The following is a 16,156-nucleotide window of genomic DNA, read 5'->3' as shown; positions in this document are numbered from 1 at the left end:
AGTGTTTATCATCTCTAAAATGCACTTAAAATTATAGCTCATGAAATTGCTTGTCCACCGATATTACTACTATGCCACTGCCTCCTGAACATTTGTGCCTACATCTCTGTGCTTATGCACATCTTTCAAAGTTGCAAATTTTATGTTCTAAAGTATTACCATGGTCATTCTATCAAAATGTATTGCCTCATATTTCTCCACTTTGAACTTTATCTGTCACTTATCTGTCCACTTCACTCACTTGTCAATGTCATTTTTCAGTTGTACACTGTCCAGTTTATAATACTTTCAAGTCTTGTATTGTCTGCAAACTTTGAAGTTGTCCCCTGTGCATCAATATTTAGATAATGTATGTTAGGAAAAGCAAGGGTCCCAGAACTGTCCACTGGTGATCATCACTACAAATCTTACTCCAATCTGAAAAAAAATCATTCGCTATTAGTCTCTATTTCTTATCCATTGGTTGATTTTGTATCCATGTGGCATCTGTCCTGTTTATTTCATGAAATATGACATTTCTCAGAAGTCTGTTTTGTGGTACTGTATCAAATACCTTTTGGAAATGTGCGTATTGCATATCAACACCATTACACTCATCGATTCTCCCTGTCACCTTTTCATAAAGCTCCAAAAGGGTAGTTAAATATGCTTTTCTCTTAAGAGATCCGAATTAGCAGATACATTTCCATGTGACTATTTGTTCTATCTCACGTAGCCACTATTTCACGAAGTTTCTTGAACCACTGATGTTAAACTGACTGGTCTTTGGATCTGGGCTTACCACAGATTCCCTAGTTTGGAGAAAAAGGCTATTTGGGTGATCTAGTCTACACCAACCCTCCAAACAGCACCCACCCAACACACACCCCCACTCTAACCCCACATTTATTATGGCTAATTCACTTCGCCTGAACATGACTGGGCAATTTAGCATGGCCAGTCCACCTAAACTGCAAATCCTTGGACTAAGAGTCATAGAATCATAGAGATGTACAGCATGGAAACAGACCTTTCAGCCCAGCCCATCCATGCCGACCAGATATCCCAACCCAATCTCGTCCCACCTGCCAGCACCTGGCCCATAACCCTCCAAACCCTTCCTATTCATGTACCCATCCAAATGCCTCTTAAATGTTGCAATTGTACCAGCCTCCACCACATCCTCTGGCAGCTCGTTCCATACACGTACCACCCTCTGTGTGAAAACGTTGCCCCTTTGGTCTCTTTTATATCTTTCCCCTCTCACCCTAAACCTATGCCCTCTAGTTCTGGACTCCCCGACCCCAGGGAAAAGACTTTGCCTATTTATCCTATCCATGCCCCTCATAATTTTGTAAACCTCTATAAGGCCACCCCTCAACTTCCGACGCTCCAGGGAAAACAGCCCCAGCTTGTTTAGCCTCTCCCTATAGCTCAGATCCTCCAACCCTGGCAACATCCTTGTAAATCTTTTCTGAACCCTTTCAAGTTTCACAACATCTTTCTGATAGGAAGGAGACCAGAATTGCACACAATATTCCAACAGTGGCCTAATCAATGTCCTGTACAGCCGCAACATCACCTCCCCACTCCTGGACTCAATACTCTGACCAATAAAGGTAAGCATACCAAACGCCTTCTTCACTATCCTATCTACCTGTAACTCCATTTTCAAGGAGCTATGAACCTGCACTCCAAGGTCTCTTTGTTCAGCAATACTCCCTAGGACCTTACCATTAAGTATATAAATCGTGCTAAGATTTGCTTTCCCAAAATGCAGCACCTTACATTTATCAGAATTAAACTCCATCTGCCACTTCTCAGCCCATTGACCCATCTGGTCCACATCCTGTTGTAATCTGAGGTAACCCTCTTCTCTGTCCACTACACCTCCAATTTCGGTGTCATCTGCAAACTTACTAACTGTACCTCTTATGCTCGCATCCAAATCATTTATGTAAATGACAAAAAGTAGAGGGCCCAGCACCGATCCTTATGGCATTCCACTGGTCACAGGCCTCCAGTCTGGAAAACAACCCTCCACCACCACCCTCTGTCTTCTACCTTTGAGCCAGTTCTGTATCCAATTGGCTAGTTTACCCTGTATTCCATGAGATCTAACCTTGCTAATCAGTCTCCCATGGGGAACCTTGTCGAACACCTTACTGAAGTCCACATAGATCACATCTACTGCTCTGCCCTCATCAATCCTCTTTGTTACTTCATCAAAAAACTCAATCAAGTTTGTGAGACATGATTTCCCATGCACAAAGCCATGTTGACTATCCCGAATCAGTCCTTGCCTTTCCAAATACGTGTACATCCTGTCCCTCAGGATTCCCTTCAACAACTTGCCCACTACCGTGGTCAGGCTCACTAGTCTATAGTTCCCTGGCTTGTCTTTACCGCCCTTCTTAAACAGTGGCACCATGTTTGCCAACCTCCAGTCTTCTGGCACCTCACCTGTGACTATCGATGATACAAATATCTCAGCAAGAGGCCCAGCAATCACTTCTCTAGCTTCCCACAGAGTTCTAGGGTACACCTGATCGGGTCCTGAGGGTTTATCCACCTTTAACTGTTTCAAGACATGCAGCACTTCCTTCTCTGTAATCTGGACATTTTTCAAGATCTCACCATCTATTTCCCTACAGTCTATATCTTCCATATCCTTTTCCACAGTAAATACTGATGCAAAATATTCATTTAGTATCTCCCCCATTTTCTGAGGCTCCACACAAAGGCTGCCTTGCTGATCTTTGAGGGGCCCTATTCTCTCCCTAGTTACCCTTTTGTCCTTAATATATTTGTAAAATCTGTTTGGATTCTCCTTAATTCTATTTGCCAAAGCTATCTCATGTCCCAGTTTTGCCGTCCTGATTTCCCTCTTAAGTATACTCCTACTTTCTTTATACCCTTCTAAGGATTCACTCGATCTATCCTGACATATGCTTCCTTCTTTTTCTTAACCAAACCCTCAATTTCTTTAGTCATCCAGCGTTCACTATAGCTACCAGCGTTCTCTTTCACCCTGACAGGAATATACTTTCTCTGGATTCTTGTTATCTCATTTCTCAAGGCTTCCCATTTTCCAGCCTTCCCTTTACCTGCGAACATCTGCCTCCAGTCAGCTTTTGAAAGTTCTTGCCTAATACCGTCAAAATTGGCCTTTCTCCAATTTAGAACTTCAACTTTTAGATCTGGTCTATCCTTTTCCATCACTATTTTAAAACAAATTGAATTATGGTCGCTAGCCCCAAAGTGCTCCACCACTGACACCTCAGTCACCTGCCCTGCCTTATTTCCCAAGAGTAGGTCAAGTTTTGCACCTTCTCTAGTAGGTACATCCACATACTGAATCAAAATATTGTCTTGTACACACTTAATAAATTCCTCTCCATCTAAACCTTTAACACTATGGCAGTCCCAGTCGATGTATGGAAAGTTAAAATCCCTTACCATAACTACCCTATTATTCTTACAGATAGCTGAGATCTCCTTATACAAGTTTGCTTCTCAATTTCCCTATGACTATTGGGGGGGTCTATAATACAATCCCAATAAGGTGATCATCCCTTTCTTATTTCTCAGTTCCACCCAAATAACTTCCCTGGATGTATTTCTGGGAATATCCTCCCTTAGCACAGCTGTAATACTATCCCTTATCAAAAATGCCACTCCCCCTCCTCTTTTGCCTCCCTTTCTATCCTTCCTGTAGCATTTGTATCCTGGAACATTCAGCTGCCAGTCCTGCCCATCCCTGAGCCATGTTTCAGTAATTGCTATGATATCCCAGTCCCATGTTCCGAACCATGCCCTGAGTTCATCTGCCTTCCCTGAGGAAACTGAAGTACTCAGAGGTAACCAGAGCACCCAACGGAAACCCACACAGACATGGGGAGAACAGACAAACTTCACACAGTTACCCAAGACTAGGAAACTTGTGTCCTTGGTGGTATAAGGTAGCACTAGTAACCACTGTGCCACCTTGCTGCCCTTGAACTTGTGTCCTTGAACCTTTTTTGAGCAGGGATGTCATATTTACAATTCTCCAGTCCTCTGGCATCACCAGTGAGTTTAGAAAAGACAAAGATAATTGCCAGTCCTTCTGTGATTTTGACTGTCATTTCTTTAAAAATCCTTGGTGGCATCCCATGGGTTTTGATGCCTTGTCAAATGTAATTACCTACAGCTTATCCAATGTCATCTCCTTATCAATTTTAACCTTTCTGATGACTGACACTCCATTCTCTAAATCTTTGCCACTGTCTTACTTTTGAACTTCCTTAGGTCCTCCTTACAATTTGCTTATCTTGTCTACCTCAAATTTAGCAATCATATTTTCTGTCCTTATTCAAATCATTAATGTAAATTGTAAAAAAAAAATTGGTACCTTAGCACTAATCCCTAGGGCACACCATTTGTTAAATCTTGCCAATCAGAAAATGTCTCACTTATGTTTGTTCTCTGTTTCCAGTAGTTAACCAATCTATCCATGTCAATATGTCACCCCTACAACAGAATCTTTTATTTTCTACATAATTAATGTAGTGCCTTATTAGATTCTTCTGGAAATCTGTGTTTAGCACATTCACAGTTCCCCTTTATCCACACTGTCTGTTGCTTCTTCAAAAAAACTCAACAAATGCTTAAACATGACTTTCTGTATTTGGCAGCATGTGGAGAGAAAGCGTAGTTAATGTTTCGGGTTTAGTGATCCTTCTTTGTTAACCAACTGAGTTTTCCCAGAAATTTCTGTTTTTTCTTTCTGATATCCAGCAAGTGCATTTCTTTGGGGATTTTTTTCTAATTTCCCTTTTCATGTTGACTCTGATTATCTTGAACTATTGTAAATGCCCTGCCATAATGTATTCAATGATTACTTCTAATATCTTATGATAAGTATTAAGCCAAGTGTCCTTGGCTTTAATTCTTTTTGTCCTTCACCATTTTTGAATGAAGAAGTTACATTTGCCTTTTTCCAACAAGTTATGTTACTTTTTATAGCATATGTCGTGGTCTGATATCCAGGTGGTCACAAGCAAATTAACTCTCTGATTCAAACGCAGTTACTGCTTCTTGCAGATAATCACTTGGCCTTGAAAGTGTAAGAATCATTGGTCCCAGAATTAATATTTTACTTTGTCAGACAATCCCTCGCTGGATTCGTCAGGGTTACTCTGGAGTTGTCATTTGGTATAAATTCTATGGATTATCAGAGTGTACCTGCAGCTACAATTAATATTCGTAGGATGAATGATGATAATTGGGATCATATTGTGAAAATTCAATGTACGAGAATTATAGGAGATAGGAATTTAATATGACTGCTGCCAAGTGACTTTGCTGGTGCCATAGGATACTTCAAAGAACATTTCTTGAGTACGTGATTCCATTAATTGACCTGCTTTACATCTGAAAATATTCTTGCTCCACTTATGTTATCAGCTGATGTTATCGGCTTTCTTCTGACAGCGCAAGGGGTTTGCAAACATAGCCATCTCCCTTGACACAGAATTTGCTGCAAGTAATGACATTCTTCTTTATGCTCATTTTTGTATCTATTAATTCTGAGTCTCAGCAGCAATCGCCTACATAACCTTTTTCCGTTTTGTTGGACCAAACTTTGCAATATACTTTCCAAGAATCTTCTTAGCAATTTAGCACCATACGTTTACCTAATTGGTTGCAGTACTTGTTCTGCTTCCACAAGTATTTGCTAAGGAAGTCCTGACTTTTGATTCAATTATGAAGGAATGGCAATATAAAACATGGACTTTATTTTTCCCCAGATAGGCTAACATCTGATCAGCTCCCCAAATTGTATTCCTGCTATGAAGTATTTGCTAGAGTTTCCAACTGTCAGTCTTCATCAAATCTGCTTCCCTCTGGTTGCCCTCTGCCCTCTGCAAGAATCTTGGTGACAAAGGCACTTCTTTGCTATCCTTGACCTCATTCACACTAAATTCTAGATAAGCAAAGTTCCCTTTTGGTCTCCATGCATCAATAAAAACTATAATCCAGTGCAGAATAAGATTGATAAAGCAGAGAGACTGATGACTGACTATGGTCAGTCACTATAAAATATATAGTGAACCCATCACACATAGTTATGACTATAATTTGTTTTGTACTAATGTTTTTATAGTTTAACTCCTGATTTCTTTCAGCTATCTGTACAAGAACAGCATTCGTACAATTGATAAACTGGCATTTAAAGGGCTTATGATGCTGGAGCAGTTGTAAGTAAAACTCATGCTTTTGAATACTTTAGGCTTTTTTATATTAATTATACATTTCTGTTACTTTTGAAGTCTTAGCCCTCAAGTTTTTATGAGTCTGTTCCATTAGTATAAATGTGAATTCTCATCCCACTAGTTGAAAACCTGAGACTGAATCAGAAATCCTGAAGGTGAGTCCAGCTTTACTCTGAGAAGAGACAGATGTATATAAGTGTTCTTTAGCAATGTTTGCCCTAAAATGCCTGTATTTGTCCTGCTTGCAGTGTTCTTAGGTCCTTTTGGATGACAGAAATGAAACCAGACATCTCAAGGAGTTGTACAGCTATTGAAGTACTTTCCTTTGTGTAGTGATTATTGCAGGAAACATAGCTGCAAATATGTGCGAAATAAGTTCCCACAAACAGAATTATCCTGATGACAGCAACATCTGATTTTGTTTTTATGATGTTGATTATTGGTAAGTGTTGGTCAGGGCACTAGGGATAACTGCACTGCTCTTCTTCAAATTAGTGTATTCCTTTGCATTCACCCAAGCAAGAAGATGAGTTTAACATCTCATTTTTTTCAATGGCACCTCCAGCAATGAATACTCCTTCTGTACTATACCAAAATGACAGCCTTAACTTTCTGCTGAAAACCTGGAATGGGACTTCAACCCAAAATCTAACGACTCAAAGGTGAGGGTGCTACCAACTGAATCGCAGATAAACTTTTACTACTAAAGCAACAATTGTGTTCTTGGAGGTTATTAACTTAATCTGTTGTGAACTTGATTACAATATGATAGGAAAGCTTTGGGATCTTTACTAAACCTAGAATGGTTCGGTTGCTTGCTATGAAATGACACTTCACTAATTCAGGAATATTTTCCAGGACTTCCCTAACAAAGTCTTGAAACTGTCCTCAAAATGTTTCTTTTACATAAATACACCCATGATAAATCAAATTGAACAGGATTATGGTGGAACCAGTTTCACCCCACTTCCTGGTCACCACCTTCAGAAACCAGGCTTTCCACAATTTTGAGCCCCAGAAATTTCACAGCCTTTAGTTTTAACTGTTGATTGATTAATTTCTCCTTTCCATTTTTTTCCTACAAACCACACTTAATGCAATTGTTCCAGTGAAAGATGAAATGCTGCTCCATATCAATTAATACAATGGTATTTCTCAATTTAAGCATTCTCCAAACTGCAATCAGTAATTTGCTGTTCCTTGTACTCTGTACAGACCCCGAACTTCCACTTTCATTGTTATAGCTGTAAAGGACATTCTTTCAACAAGGAAAGTTAAGGATGCAAAATTGATCTTTGTAGTACCTGTTCTATGAGCACTACAAATACTGTCATACATGCACACGCAAACTTGCACACATGCACACAATGATATTGATGATGCAATTAACAGGTACATGACAAATTTCCTTCAGAAGTATCCAGAATAGGCAGTTCCTGACCCCAATAAAGAGGCGACACTGATTTGATGCCAGTGTTGCCATTTTGAAGCTCAACGCTCCAGCCAATGTCCTCACCCAACTGAATATGTGTTATGAAGAAGGAAGGAGCTTTTATCTGTCCTGTTAAATGGGATCATCAATGAATTTAAGGTTAGTTTTGTTTGATTAATTCTGGCAGTGATATTTATTTTATGTGTTCCCTTATTTCCATAGTTCCTTCAGGTTGTAGAAGTTTTCAGAGGATGATAAGGCAGATTAAGGACATTATGCTGACTTCAAGTGTTTCTGTACAGGCCATTTGATCTCTGCCATGGGTGCACTGGTCAACATTCCATCCATAATTTGTGAATGAACAGAGGCTACAAAGAGCAAGAACAGGGAGAGGAAGGAGTGGGAGAAGTGCTTCTAGCAGAAGAATATCACTACAGTCCTCTAAGCATAAACCTGAACCTCGGGCTAATAATGAGTCTGTGCTTCTGTAATGACTTTGATTTTCATGAACAAGACAAAAGCTTGAGTTTGGAAATTTACCATTTCAAAAGACCACACCCATTGAATAGTTGCTGTGTGCACTATTTTCATCCCAGGGACACAGGGACAGAATCAAATAAAAGCAAGTTACTGCAGATGCTTCAAATCTGAAATACAAATAAGAAGTGCTCGAGAAATTCAGCAAGTCTGACAGTATCTGAGAAGAGAAAGAAACAGAGTTACATTTTTGAGTCTTGTATGACTCTTCTATAGACCGCTTCTAAAAATGTAGTCACTTCAGAGGTGAACACTATTGCCATTTCTTTCTTCACCATGCTGCCAGACATGCTGAATTTCTCTAGTATTTTCTGATTATGTTTGGTGCAATGTCAAGTTGGATTTTGCCAATGACGGAAGCAGTTTGGAGACAGCCCAGAATCTTGTACACATTGAGCTACCTAATGCTGGTCTCTGTTCCCTAGGACATTGACACACTTTACTTAAAGACCTTAAAGCCCTCACCCAGCTATCCACTGTCCCTCAGATCTCCCATGCTCTCTCAATCTGTTTTGACTATGTATAGAACAGATGAGTCATGTAACAATGAGAAGTTTTCAAATGCTCATGAAAAGTCACCCTTTCAAAAGTCCCCATTGAAAAAGATATTGCAATTATTGCAACCCTATAAAGCAAGCAATCAAACACTGCTACTAGTAGGTTCTGTCTCAAAAACTTTATTTGACTTCACACCTCCTTAATCTTGTTCAAATAAACATAGAAAAATAAAACAAAAGAATAACTTGCTATAAATTCAAGGCAAAGTTTCTTCATAATGGTATTTTGACACTTTATATATACCTGCTTCCCTAGATTGTCTAAATATAAATGCTTACCTAAGCTACAAGGTTCACTAAATGTGTCAGCTCAACAATGGATTGTTTGTACAGGCTGATGTAGTATGTTACCTTTGTTCGATTTACATCTTTATAAAATCATAATGTCCACTATTGTGATAATTACTAAAGCTTGTTTCTCAGAGACAGCTAATTACAATTCACTCTGTCTTGTCAGAGAAAAGCAGGTAGTTCAAGTACATGCTTTTGCTAATATTATAGACCTTGCACTTTTACAACAAGCCAATGACAGCATGGACATTGCTTTATAATGTTAACCTCAAGCTAAACCAGACCCAAAAAATTTCTTTGCCTCACTTTTAAACTGAATTGGTAGCAAATTGCAGATTAATACTGAGAATTCCAGCCTTCCCTCACTAGCGGTTCTCTGTGCCACCTGAATTTAAACCTAAATGGCAAGCCAAACTGACGATTGAGTGAGAACGTCACTATCCGAGCAAAATGTCTGATGATTATTATGCACAACCCTTGCATACTTGCATAGAAAATATATAATAGAAACCATGTTACAGATCACTACTGCACTGAAACAGTCCTGCATTGTGCTGTACTAGATGAGCAGCAGAGTGTGAGGCAGAAAAGGTATCAAGATTTGGACAGATTTTTGCATGCTGCAAAGTCTTGCCATCATAGAGTGATAGAATCATAGAGCTGTGCAGCATGGAAACAAACCCTTCGGTCCAACTCGTCAATGCCAACCAAATATGTTTAATTAATCTAGTCCCATTTTCCAGATTTTGGCCATGTCCCTCCAAACCCTTGCTATTCATATACCCATTCAGATGCCTTTTAGATGTTGTAACTGTACCAGCCTTCACCACTTCCAACAACCAACCAGCTTGTACTCTCAACCTGTCTTCACCTATCCCCACCACCGCCCTGCCCCCATCACCCCTTTTATCTGCAGCTCCTCTTACACCCATCCCCAGTCCTGAAGAGGGGTCACACCTGAAATGTCGACTTCTCCATCTCCTGATGCTGCCTGGCTTGCTGTCTTCTTCCAGCCTCCTGTTTATCCACCATTTCCTCCGGCAGCTCATTCCATACTCGAACAACCCTCTGCATGAAAAAGCTGCCGCTTAGGCCCCTTTTAAATATTTCTCCTCTCAGCTATGCCTTGGATTTCCCAAAACCGGGGAAAAGACCTTGACTATTCACTTTATCCATGGCCGTCATGATTTTATAAACCTCTATAACATCAGCCCTCAGTCCCTGACACCCAGGTAAAATAGCCCCAACCTGTTCAGCCTCTCCTTCTCGCTCAAACCCTCCAACTCTGGTAACATCCTTGTAAATCTTTTCTGAACCACTCTCAAGTTTCACAACATCCTTAATATAGCAGGGAGACCAGAATTGAACACAGTATTCCAGAAGTGGCTTAACCAATGTCCTGGACAGCCGCAACATGACCTCTCAATTCCTGTACTCAATGCTCTAACCAATAAAGGAAAGCATACCAAACACCTTCTTCACTATCCTGTCTACATGGGACTTCCCTTTCAAGGAACTATGAACCTGCACTCCAAGGTCTTTTTGTTCAGCAACACTCCCCAGGACCTTACCATTAAGTGTGTAAGTTCTGCACTGATTTGCCTTTCCAAAATTCAGCACCTCACATTTATCTAAATTAAACTCCATCTGCCACTCTTCAGTCCATTGGCCCAACTGCAAACTTAATAACTATACCTCCTATGTTCACATCCAAATCATTTATGTGAATGACAAAAAGCAGTGAATCTAACACTGATGAAGTATAATCCGTACTACCTGCAGTTGTGAAGCAGGAGTAGGAAGAGGAACGAAGGTAGCAAGCAGACAACCTAAAGAGTTTTTTTTGCTTGAGCTGTCTATGAAAAACTAATTTGACTATCATCTCAATAACTATAACCTTGATTTTCAGCCCTACATCTTACTGTTCTTCTGTCTTTGACCATCACAGCTTCCATCTCAGCCAATTGAATTTATAATTACATCATGCCATATTGAATACACGCATCAACTCACCATCAGTGTGCATTCTCTTGGTCCCTATCTTGGGGCTTCTACAAAAGGGAACCCTGGGAAGCCAGGCTGTAGTCTGTAGAATCTCCATACAGACAGCAGCAGTCTGGGCTGGGTGGCTGCCAAGCAACAATAAAGGCAATGCCAGGATGCAAGGGTAGGAAGATAGGTGCTATCATTCTGAAATAGCAAAAATGTTTTCTGCTCCATGGAGCCACTTTCACTACCCCAGGGCAGAAACACAGCAATTATTGTCATCTTTTGGAGGACCAATACTCTGCAAGGCCTTTTGAATGCATTAATCCAGTCATTTTGCCAGCAATCCAACCTTGCATGGTAATTTTTGTTGGGGCATTTGGGTGTTGGTTGGCTGCTGCTTGTGACACAAAGAAACCTTCAACATCAACTGTCAGATGCTACGTGATGGTTGGGTCCCCAATGTTGACCACCACTTCAATGATGGAAATGTTGGCTCAAGTTCCATTACGGTTCTCTATAAAGTTTCTTCTGGCTTCCTCCATGCTCCATCGTAGTAAGTACAAACATTTTTGCAAAACTGCCAATGCATCAAGCAATTTGTTTCGTGCATTTGAATGAACATTCCTTTGCAAGCTACTCTTTTGAAGTTCTCACCTGTGTTCTCTGGAATATGACCTGTGTGCAGATCTCGCCTTAAAGAAGCTGACGCTAAGTTGTCCTTTCCCCATGAAAACTGTCTCTAATGCCTCTAAGATATGTACAGCCCTGACCAATAATTTAATAAAACGCTAATTAAATGTCATGATACAAATTTACACATCGCTTTACTATACATCATGTTTTTCTCTCTTTCACCTATTTTAATTCATTTCACACAAATATATTAGTCTAAATTCTCCATTGTATTCTGTCCAGTTTGTGTCTTGGTTGGAGTGTTGGAACGTTTTACCCATTCTACGTGTCATTTCTATTTCTCGTTTGTATTTCATTTGGAAAAGCAAGATTCTCTCTGAAACAGCCAGGAGATTCCCTTAAACAGACAGACATGGTCAGGAATCTCCTGCCTGCCTTTCCTTGGATTTTGGGAATTCAGTCATATTTAAACCAAAATGAATTAGATGCTGATAATAAGGGTGTAATGGTGGGTTTTTTTTAGCAGTTAGGAAATGTGGAAGTATAGGATTTGTAAGGAGGCTGCTGAATTTAATGGGAGGATCTGATTTTTATGAGTAAAAAGTTTGTTTCCTAATTGCAGTCAACCAGTATGAAGAATGGCTGGCCGCAGATTCCAGGCAAAAGCCAGGGTGAAATGGCTATGACTAAATTGATTATCGGGATTGTGGTGGAGAAAGGGATTCAGATCGTGGGTTGGGCATGGCAGTTACTGATCTGATTTCAGGGAAGGTGGGTGTTTAGGCAATTGGCAAAGGTATGTGGATCACTGATAAACATAAGAATGGAAGAAAAATAATGTTGAATTGGTCATTTTGCTCCTTTGGTCTGATCCACTGTTCCACGAAATTATAGCTGATCTTTTTCTTCAACTCCCATCTTTCCTCATGATCCTGATATACCTTAATACTGTCAACCATTGGATATTCACTAGTCTGTGCAGAGATGGAATTCCAAAGATTCCCAGCTGTTTGGCTACAGAAATTTTTCCTCATTTCAATCCTAAATGGCCAACTCTCTATTCTGAGACTTTGACCCTGCTTTACAGATTTTCCAGCCAGGGGAAACATTTTTGCGATATCTAGTCTAAGAATTTTGTGGCGCTTAGTTACATTCCCATGATGTGATTCAGGAGAAATCACACCTTTGTGAACATAACCTCTTAAAATAGCCTCCCATATTTCCAATGCTTGATCAAGAGGTGCACACAAGATTGAGTGTCTGTATGATGATCCAGGAAGTGTGGATGAGACTGTTGGCTGCCAAGAAGGGATGGGCGAATGGCCGACTACGGTCTCCTGCATTGTTTTCATATTTGTCTTACACTCTCAACTTCTTACTACCCATGCCCCACTTATGCCATCACCTGCCCTATACTCACGTCTCATGATTGTTAAAAGTGATGTACCAATGTATGAACCATAGACATATTCCCCATTACACTTTTTATGTCTTTTGGCAACCTATGCACATCAATCCATCTTTAATATTTCCTAATACCTCCATGTTAATCCACCATGGTTCCTTGTACCCCATATTCAATCAACATCCCATGGTTATTTACAATCTCTGTGCCAATTCATAACTATCACTCTTTGCCATTTCTTCCCCATGCCAACTCACTTACTATCCCTGAAGGCACACTAATATAAAATAGTTATCAGTCTATTGATAATCTATTTCCTAAAAAACATTCTCATTGTATCCACTGAAAAGCTTGAACTAACCCCTTATGTAAACAACATTTCCTTTCTATTACAAGTTACATCTTCCTAATAAAATACTCACTTGGTAGACTACCCAATCTGAAGGTAATGGTTTTGGAATCTGTCATGCAATGTAATTTCTATAATATTTTATGTCAACAGGTACTCTTTAAATGTCTTTCGCTTTTTTTACTCAACATTGGACATTCTTTGACAGCTTCGGCAAGTGCCAAAAGTTTTATGCACATTTTAAACACAAATGTGCCTTTTCAAAATCCCAAAGGTTGGCTTTCCTCTCCCAAAGTATATGTTATCTCGACCAAAGTGGGAGAAATACAAAATATTTTCCCTCACGCCTCTTATTGTCCTAGGAGAAAGTGAGGACTGCAGATGCTGGAGATCAGAGTTGAGAGTGTGCTGCTGGAAAAGCACAACAGGTCAGGCAGCATCCGAGGAGCAGGAGAATTGATGTTTCGGGCAAGAGTCCTTCATCAGGAATTCCTCGACTTCCTATGTCCTGCCAGTATTAAAGCTATTGCCCTCTACCCACACATAGCCTCTCAAACACACTGTCCATCTATCTTCCTCCACCCATTCCCATGACTCCATATACCCCAATGCCACCTTAGTGCCTACTTCCACTCATGACCTTTTCTTTCATCTACCATGCCAATGCTTCAAGTATCCATAGGTATCTGAGTACACATAAAAAAGAAGTAGTTTTGTTAATGAAACTTCTGTGTCACTGTTGCGATGAAAGGAGTTTTGGTATTACTAGCAAAGTGCACAAACACAGGTTAGTGGTAGCTTTTTTTGTCATAGTCGTACAGCACACAGGAGGCCCTTTGGCCCGTCGAGTCTGCGCTACTAATCCCAATTTCCTGCAACTAGCCAATAACCCTGAATATTACGATATCTCAAATGCTCATCCAAATACTTTTTAAAAGTTGTGAGGTTTCTCACCACTCCTGTCCTGTCCTGCAGTGCATTCCAGATTCCACCAGCCTCTGGGTGAAAAATATTTTCCTCAAATCCCCTGTAAAGTCCTGCTCTTCACCTTTAATAACTGCAGTTACAGCTACTTGTTATTGATCCTTTAACTAAGGAGGCGCAGCTGCTTTTTATCCATCCTATCCATGTCTGTCATAATCTTATATACTTCTATCGTGTCCCCTCCTCAACCTTCCCTGCAGCAGTTAAAACAACCTGAACCTCTCCAGTCTCTCTGCGTAGCTAAAATGCTTCATTCCAGGCAACCTCCTGGTAAATCTCCTCTACAGTCCCTCCAATCCAATCGCGTCCTTTCTCTCGTGTGACAACTAGAATTTCACACAGTGCAATGAAAGATGAAGCTTTGACCAAGTGTTTTTCAGTTTCCTATTTGTTTACTGACAATCTTTTCTTCTATATCAAACACTGTATGTTTTAACATAATAGAAGTATGTTTTTCATTTCTGAATTGATAATTAAACAAATTATTTATTCCATATATATATAAATATATAACATTGTATATACACACCCGCAAATCTTATATTTGTTTTCTTCAACTGATTAAAATTTGAAGGATAATCCTGTTTTCTGGACAAGGTTCTGATTTAGGTGCTTCGCTGCTTGTTGCTGGGTAGCAGTAATCTGCTATAGTGGGCTGAACATCACAATAACATTGGAATACTGACAATCATGCTTACTTTGACATCAGAGACTGTACTACTGATGACAAAACCGGAGAAGTAAATGTGGTTTTAAAGTCAACATATTTAATTGAAGTCAGCAATGCCAGAATAGGTTTTGGGTCAAGTTTCATTTTGTTCTTTAAATTGCCTTATACAATGTTTAAAAGTAATGAATAAAGGATTTTCAGTGTTTAAATGGACTTTTGATAACTGTAAGCAACTTATATGATTTTAACAGAGCACACACTTTCCATTTTTATCCAGTTAACCAACTTGAGCCAAGTATCTGTCTAACTGATGATCTCTTCATTGCCAATGAATGCCAGACAAAATCGTTAAGCTTGCCAACAGTACTGTCCATTAACTATATCCTTCTATCTGTTCTTGGCATTTATACTTCTTAGAATGTCTCTACTGAATGGTATTTAGGATTTCAGTCCAGCTTTATATTAATGCTTTCCAAGACTGACTAGTTGAACGTCTTGGTGTGGTGTTTCAATCCAAGTAGAACATCACCTGCTGGGAATGATGCACAATCACAAGAAGGATTCTTTACTAGCCTAAAATGAAGCACACATTTCTGAATCTAGAAAATTGTCAGTGACTTGGACCATTTCCTAACTGCAGTGTTATTTTTATCCTTCTGCCTGCGTCTAAACTAGAAAGTTGGATGTTTATTAGAGTGAGCTGAAAATGTGTTGCTGGAAAAGCGCAGCAGGTCAGGCAGCATCCAAGGAACAGGAGAATCGACATTTCTGGCATCAGTCCTCCTTCAGGAATTCCTGAAGAAGGGATGATGCCCGAAACGTCGATTCTCCTATTCCTTGGATGCTGCCTGACCTGCTGCACTTTTCCAGCAACACATTTTCAGCTCTGATCTCTAGCATCTGCAGTCCTCACTTTCTCCTGTTTATTAGAGTGAGGTGTGTTCAGCAACAGCAGGATTGCATGGCTGATTCTAATGTTCTTCAGGCAATTCTTCCTTTTCATGAAACATGAGATGTACTGTGCATTTAAAACTGTCAAATTATGAGAGTCCCAGCGCTGAAGCCCTTCCCGA

General features: G+C 39.9%; 1 protein-coding gene across 2 annotated transcripts in view; it reads left to right on the top strand.

Annotated features, from left to right (window-relative positions):
- LOC140477143 (peroxidasin homolog) overlaps positions 1-16,156 on the top strand; it is a 583,119-nt gene that overhangs the window by 284,615 nt on the left and 282,348 nt on the right. For both annotated transcript variants that reach the window (XM_072570507.1, XM_072570508.1), the window contains exon 4: positions 6,150-6,221. In XM_072570507.1, the coding sequence (XP_072426608.1) occupies positions 6,150-6,221 (72 nt within the window). The remainder of the gene's footprint in view (positions 1-6,149; positions 6,222-16,156) is intronic.

Source organism: Chiloscyllium punctatum, chromosome 5 (genome assembly GCF_047496795.1).
Source record: "Chiloscyllium punctatum isolate Juve2018m chromosome 5, sChiPun1.3, whole genome shotgun sequence".
Lineage (NCBI taxonomy): Eukaryota > Metazoa > Chordata > Chondrichthyes > Orectolobiformes > Hemiscylliidae > Chiloscyllium > Chiloscyllium punctatum.
The sequence above is the reverse complement of the archived record's forward strand: the minus strand, read 5'-3'. Positions and strand labels throughout refer to the sequence as shown.